This window comes from Camponotus vicinus, unplaced genomic scaffold (genome assembly GCF_025532165.1).
Source record: "Camponotus vicinus isolate PSW18456_S1 unplaced genomic scaffold, iyCamVici1.0 SCAF_8, whole genome shotgun sequence".
Taxonomy (NCBI): domain Eukaryota; kingdom Metazoa; phylum Arthropoda; class Insecta; order Hymenoptera; family Formicidae; genus Camponotus; species Camponotus vicinus.
The window spans coordinates 9,932,851-9,948,305 of NW_028141980.1; the positions used below are offsets into that span (position 1 = coordinate 9,932,851).

The 15,455-nt window shown below is 32.6% G+C and overlaps 1 protein-coding gene across 1 annotated transcript in view; it reads right to left on the minus strand.

Moving 5' to 3' along the window:
• Nucleotides 1–15,455, minus strand: part of Twin (CCR4-NOT transcription complex subunit 6-like twin) — a 484,682-nt gene that overhangs the window by 467,963 nt on the left and 1,264 nt on the right. Inside the window, exons 2-3 of the mRNA XM_083107017.1 lie at nt 14,756–15,074; nt 14,478–14,659 (exon numbers count right to left, since the gene is read on the minus strand). Coding sequence (XP_082963143.1) covers nt 14,478–14,659; nt 14,756–15,063 — 490 coding nt within the window. The 5' untranslated portion in view covers nt 15,064–15,074. The remainder of the gene's footprint in view (nt 1–14,477; nt 14,660–14,755; nt 15,075–15,455) is intronic.

The window sequence follows — 15,455 nt, forward strand, 5'->3', positions numbered from 1 at the left end:
GAGAGGCGACATGGAAATTAAGATAGAAAGACTTGTCTCTCAAACGCCATTAGATTGTTGCTTCCCATAGTGCAAATACGATGCTCTTTTATCTACAGTTTTATATTTCGCGTAATAAATACGGATGATGGAATACGAACGCTATATATGAGAAAAAAACAAGACAGTGAGATCGAATGTCCTTTCCAATAGAATTCTAAATGAGAGAATGGAAAACTCGTAGTACCTTAATCCTTTAGTTATGGTACATGAAAATTTTAAAATACATTATAATTATACCCTCTGCAGATCTATTATTTCCAGAATAATAGCCGTGAAATAACAATGTCATAAATTAATAATGCATTGGAAAGGTCTTAATGGATTATTTATGTTAGGTAAAATTTTCTACTCTGATATGTATGTAAGAGTTAAAAATTAAATGTCAAAAACTTCTAAAAGCGTGTAGGAAAAAGTGAAATAAAATGTAAGACATCAGAAGCTGATGCAACGACTTATAATAATAAAAGCTGAAACTTGAAGATGCCAATAAAAAAATGACAGTGATCAAATCAGAATTTATTTTATCTTTCTAAAGTTCTCAATCTTTTGTTTCTCTTTCGAAAGACGTAAACTATATTTGCTTCATTTCAAGTACAGTAAGCGTAGAAAGTACAGATAACATATGATGTTGAATATATTATAACGAGTATCAAACAAAGAAAATTCGTTCAACATCCAACTAATTCATTATCACACTTGTCACGCGTTTTTACATGTATTCGAGGCAGGAATTATTTCCAATCACGTGTGTGTACGATATAGCTTTAGTATATATAGTGTCTGCAAATGACGTGCTTCTTTGACTAATCCAACTTTTATTTTTCTGTGACGAGAAAAGAATTTTGCATAATTAAAGATTAATCTTTAATAATCTTGAAACTTAATCCTAATTTAAATTCCTTGAAAAATCACGTACATTAGATCTTTTATATATATAAAGAAGAATCTCCTTTGTTTACACAAATTAGTCAAAAATCTTGACTTATTTTTAAATTATAATCGAACCATATTTGGATTAACGGATGAATATAGGATTATTTTAATGGTCCAGGTTTTAATTTCGAAAAAATTTTTGAGAGAGAACTCTATTTACTAGTTATTTGCAAAAAGCTATTTGTGTTCGAATATCTTTATAAAAAAAATATACAAAAAGAATCTCGCAATGTAAAAACATGGGCGTGAATTTGTGGCCACTGCATGTACATCGTAACGCGCTGTCGAGCGCGATAATACCGTGGCCGATATTCAGTACGATGGATTTCGATTTATGCCGCGGTGCTCGTGAGGACGTGTTTCCCTTTGCCTCGTCAATGCCGCACCATCGGAAAATTGCGATCGGTAATTCTAGTCGCGTTGTCGAACGTGCTAGTAACGGAATTACTGGATCTAGTGGCGTTTCCGGGGGAGGTAGACGCCAGACGCGAAACTACTCGCAACAATCGACTGTCGCTTCCAACAAATTAGCTCGTATTAAACAATAGCTTCTTTCTATGTCTTTCCTTCATAATAAAATTTTACGCTAGATGAAGTATAAAAGTTACTTTGCTATTAGTATCTGGCTACAGATATTTGCTGCAGCAAATATTTTGAGATAAATATAAATATGTAATCAAAATTGAACAAAAAGAAAATAAGAAGAGAAAAAGGCTCAAAAAAGATACTTGTACCTGAGGATTTTTACATCGCTATTCATTACTCGTTTATTCAAAAAAATTCTCTGGTAGCTTGATAAGAGCAAGAATTTGTAGTACATAATTAGGACGAAGTCCTAATTGAACCTAACAAAAGACTTAGAGTGAAGCGAAAGTACAGGAAGCCGCGGTTAAACTTCCTCTGACGATCCGTGTTCTTTGTACGGATTCCAACGTTAATCAGGCTTTGTTAATATATCCGTGATGTAAAAGATAAGAAAAATTTTATCAAATTTTTATCTTTTATGTAAAAAAAAGAGTTCTTACTTTTTATTTATTACATGATTGGCATAAAAATGTATAAAATTGTAGAATATTGTTTATAATTAAATAAAATTTTTTTATATTATAATGATGTTTATTATATATGGTTAATAATGTTTTGAACAAACTTTGAATAAAAATTAAATTTTATGAATTAGTAAAATTAAATTGAAAATTTTCTCTTCAGATTAAAATTAAACTTTTTATTTTGTTTCTATTTTAATAATTTTTATATGTACAGAAGAGTAAATTTTCAATCATCTTATTTCTTATCATTTTAGTTTACGATAGTATTTTATATTTGTAACTTTTGTGAAAAAATGTGTAATCACAATCAGTGTTAATGTGACAGAAATTTGTTTTGCGATATTCTACAAAATAATTATTCCACTGCGCGCGCGAGTAAATGCATAAATCTGCGTTGTTTCACGAGAATTCAGGCAAGTTAAGAAACGCGATTGAAATTATGGCGACAGGCTCTTAGTTTCTCTATACGTATAGCACTCTCTACGGATCTTTCCGGTCTTTCTAACACGCGGATTCAGATGGCGACGGCTACGGAATAGAAAGTAGACGCAATCTCTCCTTGGAACAGTCGGTTATTCTTGGAATACTCCGCAAATTTATAGTACAGTAGTGAGAGGAAACTCTGAGAAGTTTCTCATCCCGAAACTTATTAATTAATAATCTTACCTTAAGGACGGATGGGATCTCTCGATTGCGTTTAGCGCGACACTCACAATGTACTTTGTCGCGCGATATTTAATGAAAAGATGTGAGTATAATAATATAGAACGAAAGAGAAAATTCAATCGGATTAAAAACACGTAGTAAAAGCGTTGATTCATATCTTCACGAACTCATATATTAAACGTATATAGATATGCAAAATGTACATACACATATATATAGAAATAGAACTAAAATATCTCAATTTTTCAAAATTGTGTTAAAAGTGCACTTTTAGTTCTATATATTATTGTGAATTTTTTCAAATAAAAGTTTACAACAGAATTAACATTCAGCACTTTTGATTCAATTTTGAAACAAAAATCCAAGGAATTTGTTCAAATTTGTACACATATGAAAAATCTCTCAATTTTAAAAAAATCTTGGAAAATGAAATCTATGATTTGTGTTGCTTTTATCAAAACTGTATGATACAATACCAAATATAACAGCAAGAATAATGATTAAAAAAACAGGGGCAATCTCAACTATTTTTTTCGACCGCCTCGATTGTGCGCGATTACTTTTCGCAGTAAGAATAGCAGCGAATCGAATTGAATCGACCGGGCCAAATGAATACTTCATAAAGGTCCTTCAGTCGTATTCCATCGCTCGCCGCACTATTAACGGTTACGAACTCGCGAGCAGCTCCTCTCTTCACGATCGACTCGGAGGCGATTCTGCGAAAGTAACGTCATTAAGACGAAACTTGAGGAGGTCTCGAATTTAGAGAGACCGATCGGCCCGCAATCAAGAAAAACCCCCTCATTAAACTTTCCCCTCGGAATAAGAAATCGGCGGAAGGGGGAAATGAGTCGAGGCCGCGAAAAATAAAAAAAAATTTAGAGTACGAAAGTCGAGAGCGACTAGTTGAGAAGAAACGGTAATGAGAAACTCGAGATAGAGCGAAATATTCAAACTATCTTTTATTCCTCTCGTAGAACAACTAATAGTTGCTGATGGCAATTGTTACGATCATTGAGACTTCATCAATAACCGCGCTTCTGTAAATTTCCGGGCGCTAATTATTAATACAAATTATTATATCGGTTATTGAGATCAAACTATCGCAACCATGACAATAATAATTATACAAATTTAATCATAATAGTCCAAGGGGTCAAACTATATTAATTCATACATTATTTATATAACATGATATAAAATAACTTATTTAATAATGGATAAATGAAGAACATATAACTACTTCATTGATCTAATGCAATAGTCAGTTTATTATTAATATAATCGCGATATTATTCGCATATTAATATATATTTAGTACGCGCATTTACATTTAAATGGATTCTACAAACTGATCAGTTCCAATCATCAAATATATTATAATAATATCCGCGCGTTTCTTCTGTTTTTTTACAAATTTAAAAATTAAAAACCCGATTAGAATATTATGAAATCTAAAAGTGCTAAAAATCGATATCGAATTATAAAGATAGAAACTTAAAAATTGGAATAAAACAATTAAGAAAACAGTGGAAAGTGTTATTTTCTTCAAATAAGCATGTTCATTAATTCCAACGCAAAATTTTCTTGCAAACTATTTAATTAATGCGAATACTTTGTGTATCTCTATAATTATAAATCTTACTCTATAAAACACGGTTAAATATCCCATGAAGCAAACGCGTTTATTAACTCGTAGGAAATTTTCCCGAAAATTTCTTGCACCCTACTTTTTACTCCTCGGTTATCGCGACGCTTTCAACTCGATTTCGTCGAACCGTAGGAGCTTACGGGCAGCAGGATCAACAAAACGTGGGAAAGAACGGGGCCGGCTAGTTCACAGAGATAAGGAGAGTCTCGTTTATAATAAGCGCTTGTCCACTGCCCACACGTTCTCTCCCTCTCTCTCTTTCTCTTTCCGTCAAACCGCCTTAGTGTGTTACACCGCACGCGCGAGTGAATGCCTTATCGTTTGATTCGCCTCGTTTGTTGCCGGGACTGCTGCTTCTAGAGAAAGGCAGGAAATCGCGTGCGGTTATGCCCGCGCACACACGACGTGATTCACGGGTGATACACGAATACGGGAAAGAGAAGAGACGCAAAAAGAGAAAGGGAGAGGGAGGATTTGTCGATCGGAACGGATTCGGGGTTATGGGTCGTCGAATAAAGTTATAACTCGTAAGCAAACCGCCGGAACAATGCTATCCCGAGGTAAGCGTTCCTCGACATCACGCAACATATTCGCAGGGAAATACGCAGAATCATGTGCACACATCCATACGTGCATCTACATGCGATCGGTGGAACGCTGAACGTGCATTGCTCTATGCTAGAATAATGTTCTTGCACTCTCCGCGCACATGTTTTAGGGATTTATTTCTTTATTTGAAAGGTTGAAGTAGATCCAAGGGATACCGCAGAACCTGAATTTATATTTGCAAAAATATCATTTTTTTAATACAAATGAAGACAGGTTTTATCATCGAGTTATATAATATATTCATATATTTGGCCATTTTATATCATAAAATAATTCTAGTCTATATAATATTGAAAACAGATTAGGATAGTGCTATTACATAATAGATATTATGGAGGCACTATATGTCTATAAAATAATTTTAAAAATTTGTTATGAATAATTCAATAAAGTTTCAGATATAGGTTTATAGGAGTATCCCCGATGTATCCCTGATATAATTTATAGATTGCGTTATATAACATGTCTAGGAACCTCGTCTAATATAATGTGTCTAATATATACTTTGCAAATTTAAATTAATTTTAATTCCTGCAATCTCGAGGAACGAAAAGTTGAAAAGGAAATCGAGACCTACTGATACGCGCGTGTTAGTCTGAACGAAAATCGTAATAAATTGATTCTCGAACCTCTCATTAAAATTCGAATCGATATCGGAATGTATATGCATATTAGCAAGAAAAAAACGTAGAGTAGGTCATCGCGCAAATATTCTACGCGGAATAATCTGCCGAGGATTATAAAAAGTAAAAGGTCGACGTGAATTGTTCGTGATCTGTTATTTGCAAGGTAAACAGATTAAAACGATAAGGTCGAATATGATTTACAGTTTGATATGCGTCTCCCGGTGTTTTCAATATGTTGGAATAAAGATTCGGTATATTTCCAGCATCATAAAGTTTCATTTGTGCGATTCATTTCGTATTTTATCGCGGAGGGAAAATCGAAATATCAAATGATAATATCAAATGTAAGAGACAGCCAGCTTCTCGTCAAAAATATGCGAGAAGGCTAAATGCTCCTCATAAAATACGCTTTCTATCGTCTAATCGTTTCTCCCTCCCTCCCTTCCTCTTCTAACACGGTGGCTACGACGTTCATTTAAAGCTTTGGCAAGCTCGAGACGCAAGTTGCGGCCGCATATTCGTTTCTTTCGTATTTTTCCCTTCGGTTGTAGCGAAGCAACGGGCGAAACGAAGGACTGCCCTACTTTCGTTATTGCCGAAGCTATTTCGATTGGTGGTAGATCGGATGCGCACACCCTGTGCGAGTCTCGTTCACCTCGATAAACTCGTTTGACGACGGGGAGGGGGAGTTATACGCCGATGCGATTCCCTATCGATGCAATTTTGAGGCGCTCATGACGGAATATCCGGCACGAGTCGAAACGATATCCACGGCACACAAATTCACTTTTAAGGGCTCCTCAAAATATCCCGAAAGAGCAATCGCAAACATGAGTTCGATTTCATCGGCGAGTTTTTTGCATATCTATCTACCTAGCTACTGATGGCGTAAAGCGTGTAACGGATTTTGCGAGAAAAACATCATAGTACAAGTTATAATTTTGATTGTCAATTATAACCGCAATGAATAGAACGACGTTTAATCTCTCCTGTTAAATTCACCTGTCTCGCGAATCGATTAAAAAACGAGGAAGTTGGACGACGATTTGGAGTTTCACCGGCGTAATCGGCAACCGGAGGAGAAGCCGGGTGTTCTCGGTGACCAGAAAACAACGCGATCGGCGGTTCGTGACGAAGAGAACAGAGAAGGCGAGGCAAAAAGGGCCCGAATGCCCCTTAACCACCGACGTCGGCGGCTTTGAGCGCGCGGCGATAACTCGCGAGGGGAAACGAGCCGGTGGTTATCCACTGCTCGCGGAGCGATTTAACGGCGGGTTTGCTCGGGCCGGGTTAATGATAGCCCGAGCGAGGAAAGTACCTCGCGACGGCGTCGGCGGCGGTGGGGCCCATTGGGTGGCACGACGCGGGTCAGGTGCTCTCGGTAGAAAGTGAACCAACCAAGTGTACTTGGAAGTCCCGAGAACGAGAACGAGAACGAGAACGTGAACGTAACCAGTCGGTCCGGCTCGTAAAGGAACAGGAGGGGAAGGACACACAGGAAGAGGCGGCCCGACGACTAGGTATGTGTCCCACTATCACGAGAAGACATGTCCCGATGTTACTGCTGACATAAAAAGACCTCTCCGCGAAGAAGACCGTACAGAGATTCGCTCATTTGCCGAGGATTTTAAAAAATAAAAGAGAAATCTCTTTTTCTCTCTCTCTCTCTTTCTCTTTCCCGACAATCGGACGTGAATTCGGGTTACCCGAAACGAATCGATGCAAACATCGATTATGAGAAGCTAACGAGGCTATTTTCAAAGTGCCATATGTATTTCGAAATTAATGTTAAATAATTTCTGTTACGATCGAGGCCGATTCGTTTTTGTTCGGCAAACGTAATATTCTGATCAAATAATTTAATCTGTATAAATTAATGCTCTTAATTAATTAAAGTGCCTATTTTAGAGAATCAATTAAACATTCTGGAAGGAATAGTAATTATATCAATAATATATTGAAAACTGAAATAAAAAATACCTTAATATTTAAAGAAAGAAAAGAATTAGATTAATATTGATTTTTCAACAATTTTGAAGCATTATAAAAATAGTAATAGGTTTACAAAAATTAAATCTATATTATTCCAAAAGACATTATATTATTAATTCATATAGTTTTTCTAATAAATAAAATTGTTTTAATATTATTAAATATTGCAAAAAATAATGTCATACGTAAATGCAAGATATAATCTCCATGTTAAAAATTTCTTTTTTAAATGATACGTTAGCATAATGATGTATCTTTGAATGTATCTTATAACTTTGAGAACAACTAGATTGGCAACTACTACCTCAATTATAATTAAGTTATTGACAAGGACGATTCTTAGACAGCTTAAGTTGTTAAACTGGAAAAGCAAGCCACTTTCTCAACAAAGTATATTAAATTGGTATATAACTTGTTACTTTAATAACTGTGATATATTTTGCTTGAGCAAATACTTATTATCTGAGAGATATAATAAGAATAAAAATATAATAAGAATCCAGGAGCAATATAAAAAAACTTTGCTGTTTCGAAAGTAAATAAAATATATAAAGGAAATAATTTTTTGGAGAGAATTAAAATAATTCTTTTTCAAATCAGAATAATGACAAGTGTGAAGGAAGAATTTTTTACTTGAATTTCACGAAAAACAAATTAATAAGGCTTCGATAAAGCTTATTAGCATTAAATCAATATACGCAACGAATAAATTCCATTGCCATTAAATTTTCATTATTTGTCCCCGATAAAGGATCGAGTATCTTGAAAAGTAATCTAATCTCCTACATAATTAGTACGTCGCGGAGTGCGGAGCAGTGGATGCAATTTTTGCTGGGAGCAAACCTTTCAACTTAACGAACGAAGTAATTTTCGATCGTACTCCCGGGCACATAGAACTTGTAAAAAGAGCGCAACTTTCGCGCGGAAGTATATTGAAGGGAAAAACGAGTTTCCTCGTCGGAAACACACTCCACGCTTTCCCACGCCCGAATCGTTCGATGCGAGTCGCGAACCACCGCTGTAAGTGCCGGCCGATTCGAAAATAGCACTTCTTTCCCCCGGCACTGGCCGTAAAAATAAAACGTAATCGATGCACATTGCGACGTTTGTCTCTGCATGGCTCGAGTTACGTAATTCGATGAAAAAAAATGGCAGATATCAATTATTACTCAATGTGATGTACGGCTAAACTTAAACTGAAATAGCTCGTGTTATTCTATAGTTGGTGTAATTGAAGGACAAATATAATGAGATGATATGCAATATTAGTCATTAATTTGTGAACACTTGAGAACTGATGGTTGGAGAAGAATAATTTATGAAATCTCACAAATGTGACACATGTTTAATTTTATTAATTAGAATTAAATATTAATTTGAATTGGATAAAATTATTCAATGTATTCTCTCTCTTGGTTTTCAAAATGTATTATGCATTAACAATAGTATATATTAATTATATATTAATTAATAATAGTATATAACAATAGTATATGTTCTATATATAATTCTCGTATGTTATTCATATATTAGCCTACATGTAATTCTCGTATAATTATTAATATAATAATAAATATTATAGTTATGATTATACACAATAATAAAAATTGAGAAAAAAAGATTTGGAATTTTTATACATTTATATTCAATAATGTTAACTTCGTTATTTCTCAAAATGGATATTTAAAAAATAAATAGGAAACATTAATTAAATTTGAGATATGTAAAGTCGATTTAAAATTTCTGCAAACACATATGTTTACACATGAACTTCTAGAAAAAAAACTCGTATATCGATTACGTTTCATTTTCATGAAATATGTATATGATTCTGAAATATGTGTTAATCGACGATCTAATTGTAACATAGTACACGTAGAGCGACAATATTACTTTCAATTACTTTCACATCGAGCGTTTTCCTTTTCATAGCGAAAACAATGCCAAACTTATAGACATGCTGACATTATATGTACTCTATCACTTCTATTAAAATGACACATGACAATGATAAGATAAAATGCTTTTCAAATCTTAAATCTATGATATATATATATATATATATATATATATATATATATATATATATATCATATATATATATATATATATATATATCATATATATATATATATATATGATATACATATGATACATATATATATATATATATATATATATATATATATATATATATCATAGATTTAAGATTTTAATATATATATATATATATATATATATATATATATATATAAATCTAACATTAATTCTTCTTTAAAGAAACTTTGATTCATTGTTGTATTTCCTTTTATATTTTCTCCTACATAGAAATAAAAGAAGAAAAAAAAAAGATTTTTTTAATTTTGTATAGTAATCATAATGCAAGTCACACTGTCTGCGGCAGACTTGTGTAGTGACAATTTTTAATAAGCCCTATATAGTGACTATATCCAAAGACAACATGGATCTCTTTTAAACATGAGCTTTTCGTTCATTTAATTGTATGGAAGTTCTCATTTATCAACGTTACGAGAGCTCGCCTTTATTTATCAACGTGACGTCAAAGTCGAGCCCTTTTCTTCTAAAGAAAATTTATCTTTTTAGAGAAACACGATACTTGTGAAGCACATCTCAGCGCATGGAAGAAGCGGACAAACAACGCGTTAATGAGGACACCCGAGTGACACGAATTGGTAGCGCGTGCAATTACAATTCATGACTCGTGTTTGCTTTCAGAATCGTAACCAGGGGATCGTTCCAGCTCATGAAAACCTAAATTTAAACTCGTGTTTTAGAATTCGTGTTAAATTCAAAAATAAACTTAATTAATATTACTCAATAAGTCATTAATTCTCTATAAAAAGTGTAACATTTTAAGAGAAATTAGCTATTATGCTATTTTTGAAAAAATATATGCAAATATTTTCGGTATTTTTATAATTAAAACATAATGTGGAAAGAGATGAAAAAAGAAAGAGACAGAAGAGAAGATTCATATAAAATAAATTTTATATGATAAACTATTATTGATGAGACATTAAAATAATTATTAGATTTTCTTGCAATCAGGATAATATCAAATATAAAAAAAATTGATACTCGAGCGATATTCGCAGGATTTGTGCAATCGCGACAGGTGTCATCCTCGTCACACCCTAGTTACCAGGCCCGTTTCAGACAGAAGAGAAGACTTATATAAAGTAAATTTTATATGATAAACTATTACTGATGAGACATTGAAATAATTCTTAGATTTTCTTGCAATCGGGATAATACCAAATATAAAAAATTATTGATACTCGAGCGATACTCGTAGGATTTGTGCAATCGCGACAGGTGCCATCCTCGTCACGCCCTAGTTACCGGGCCCATCTCCTCGCGTGCGTACACATCGTGTGCGCCGAATAACGAATGAATCATGCCGCGTCGGTGTATACGCAAAGCGACGACGGTTCACTTTCTCCCCTCGGTTTCGTCCTCAATTACACGGAGTCCCGGAGTGGGCCCTCCTCCCCTTCCTGCTGTAATTATACGGGTGAGATGCCTCAGTGGGCGGCGCGCGACGGAGTGAATCGCGGATAACAATTTTCTTTTTCGGGCCCGAAGATCCCTTTCACTCGGCCCGCTGACGCGAGACCTGGTTTCCTTCCAGCCCAAAAAAGTAGCATTCTCATTACACGGATGTTGTCAAACATCCAAATATAGTTATAACGATATATACGTATGTATGTCGTAATCGTTATATTGCGCATATAAAAAATAAGAAAAATATATTAATAAAAAATTGTTTAACATATATGCTTTATGTATATAATAATTTCAAAATATATTAAAATATGTATATACATAATTACAATAATAATTTAAATCAATCTTTTAATTAAATTTATTATAATAATTTTAATTCTCTCTCTATTTCCATCATCATAAAGATTTTCATGAAGATACACTCATAAAAATTATTAAAAAATTCAAACGCGAAGAAAATCTCAAACAATAAATATTTAACAATATATATTTTTTTATTATATTTGTACTTTGAAATTATAATATAAGAGTGGATAATAAGAATGACTATTTTATTTACTCGGCATTCAATACGTTCTATCGAGATTATTTTATTTACTCGGCATTCTATACGTTCTATCTATGAAATCATTCATAATGGCGTTGTGTCCCATTCAGTCGCCTAAGACATTAATGCTATAAAGTTTTTTTCCAGAGACATAAAAGATAAAAAAATCAGCAATGCTTAATGTAAATGTTTAGAGAATATTTGTAAAGATGAGATGTTAAGAGAGATTGTTTGTGAACATTTTTCTCTAACAATGATTTCTTTTTTAATCGCTGCATGAATTTTTCAAAATAATTTAATTATTAACAAATGGACACGCGTTATTCCGCGAGGGTTTATCTTTTTCAACTATGTATGATCGGATGGGTAAGTATGTCCAGGGGTGGATAGATTGATCGGGCTTGGATTTACGCTTCATAGAAAACGAACGCTCATGGAGAACAAATTGTTGTTAGAAAAAGAGAAAGAGAGAGAGAGGGAGAAAGAAAGAGACTCTCTCGTTGTAGGGCGTGCACCTATTGTGTTGCGCGCATTTTTGCCAGTTATCCGATCGCCTGAAAGGTCTCGGCTGTACCATTCCGTTTATCCATTGTTCTCTTCAGAACTTTTACTATTCGATACCACAACATCACACTGTACATCGTTGCCAGTCATTTCCCCTTCGCGGCTCCCTCGCCGCTTCTTCGTAGCGGCATTAGGATGTTTCCGGTCATCATCCTTTTCATTCTCCCTTCTCTCTCATCTTCTCAACGCGTCTTCTCCACCCTTTCGTTTCACACGGAGTTACCCTCTTATCTTAAATCACGCGGAAAGTATATTTATATTTTATCAGAGTACAGTCGTCAAACGCATCTTGTACACATTTCCTCGTCAGGATATATTGTTTTTTTCGTACGAAATGAGAAAATGTATAATATGTATCAAAGAAGTAAAAAGATATGAATTAAAAAGCTTATTTTTTGGAAAAGCTTTACAAAAATTTAGCAAATGCACATATCAAAATAAATAATCAAATATTGATAAATACATATAATCTTCTAATCAAATATAAACTCACTCATATATAAAAAAAATATCATATATAAAAAAAATATAGATTTTAAATGTCTTCTTGTGTAATTCTTATTTATAGAATTTGTTATCTTGATATTACATCATAAATATATTTTAAGTACATTAAAATTTTTATATTAGATAGAAAATTTAATAGAAAATCTGTTTTATATTAAAAGCACTGAATTATATTAAGTCTAAAAACAGTTATAAAAGCAACAAACATTTAATGAGTCTTTTTAATTCACTTTCCATGTAAAATAAAAACCTTTTTTAGGTCTTTTATAAATGGATTTATACGCATAACTAATTTGTACAAATAAATTTTGTAAATTTTTACAATATATATGTATACAGCCTTTTTGATTTGTACAAGTTGAAAAATGATCCTGAACTCAATTTAATAATCTGTGATAATTAGCAGTCGAAAATTAATTGAAAGGGTTAAAATTCGTTCGTGAAAACAGTGATTTTTTTTCTTAATAAAGTACACATCCTTCATATAAAGTTGCAAATTTGTTTGCCTTTGAACGCACATACATGAATCCGCGGATTATTGTAGAAGCTTTCGCGAAACCGTTGAATTGACAAATACGATTATGCGAAAGTACATATATAATGATTTATATAGACATATTTGGCAATCCGCGGTGTTATGTGAGAGCCAAAATCCCGGAAACAAATTTATGCGCATTGTATCCGTGAGGATCTCTCGGCGCGGCATCGTCGTCACGACTTTCCAGAAGTAACGTGACTACAATTACGCCATAATTGGCCTAAGTGTGCCCATTGTGTTCATGTCCCTTGAGTATCGCCTACAGGTGTCTCCTCTATTTTGTTGTGTATCGTGATTTACGTTCTTCGGATTGGAAAATATCGGAGACCAGTTACATCGAAATCCCTGTGTCTTTTCGTGTATGCGTCTCTCCATCCGTTTTCTATTTTGCAATGACTTAAAGCGAAAGAACCTACACCTTTATAATTTTACATTATTTTGGCTATCAGAAATTTTTCTGAATATCAAGGAGATAAAACTAAATTTATAAATTATGTATGTATATATGTGAAAAAGAGTTATTAGAAATGATTTTAATTCAACTTAAATTATTAATTTATTATTGATAAATTATCTCATTACTAAATTATTAATAAAATATATGATTAATAAATTATTAATAAATTATATTATTAAATTATTAATAAATTTAATTAAAAGATTAATTTAAATTATTATACTATTATATCTACTTTTAATATATTTAAGAATTATTATATATATAAAGTATATAGTATAATAAACAATTTTTAAATAATATATTTTTCTTATATTTTACTCTTTTATGTGCGCAATATAACATAACATAAATGACAACATATATTTTGAAAAAAATTCCAAATCTAAATCTAAATAGAAAACATCATTCCATATTAATTTAAATGATATACAGTAATACTTTGTGTATTTAAACAATTATAACTGTTTAATTCTTGTTCAAGAATCATATTATGAATAATTTTAATGAATAATTTTAACAAAATTGTTTTATTCTTTATGAAATGAGAGATTTTTCATGTGAATTTTTAATTTTTGATTATTCTCTGCCTTTTACTTTCTCAACATAAATATTTAAGTACATATGTTATAAATTTTATTATTGATATGAATAAACAATATATTAATTCTCTGGCAGAAAATATACAAATAATTTTTTGAGAGAAAAAATGTATTCTAATATCTTTGATAACTCTTTTCTCTCAACAGATGAAATTTTTCCACTTACCTTGTAAGTTGTCCAACATGTATGTCAGCAGCTTGTTCGTCCCTGCAGGCTCCCCTGTCCCGTACAATGTCAATACATCCTTGCTGAGTGGATTTCCTTGAAGTCCAAGCACTTGTAATTGGAACAATTTTCCTAGTTCGTACGGTAACACACGAAGGTAGTTTTGGTTCAATAACAACTCCCTGAAACAATATAAACATTTTATAATAAAAAAAAGATATAAAGTACATTAACATGCATTGATATTTCTCAATTTAATTTTGTTTACTTTATATTACCTGAGGTAGATAAGGTCCCCCAGTTCAGCAGGTAGACTACGCAGCTTATTGCTGCTGAGATCTAAAATGCGCAAGTTGGCAAGACGACCAATTTCAGCTGGTACTCTCTGCAGACTATTGTCATTTAGATACAAAGCTGTCAGATGAATCATTTGCCACAAATTAGGGCTTAGATTTCTTATACTGCCTGTTATCTCCAACTCCGACCAATGAGATTTCTTCCCCGATTGATAGTCTTCAGGGCACATGAGTGTGTACATACGACGTGGGTTGGAGTTCTCATACTTGTCCTTGTGATTGCGGGACATGTTATGATATTCTAGAAAAGAAACAAAATATTTCTGTAAAATAATATTTTTCGTTCATGAATTTTTGTTTTTATAAGTTTAATCATTATACAAAATCAAAATCTATTGCATCTATCATATTTCTTGAATATAAATATCAAGAATAAAAATATAATTAATTATAATATATTTCTCAAATATAACTTGATTTTTACTCGAAAATATGAAAGAACTTTTGCATAAATCATTTTATTATAATTATATCCCTCTACTAGAATATGAGGAGTTGACGAACAATACATATTTCTTGACTCTCGCTACTCAAGTTACTATGTGCAACTTGATTATTTCGAAGAAAATGAAGTAAGAAAAGACGCACGTATATGAGAGATACAGCGCAGTTGCTATAAAAG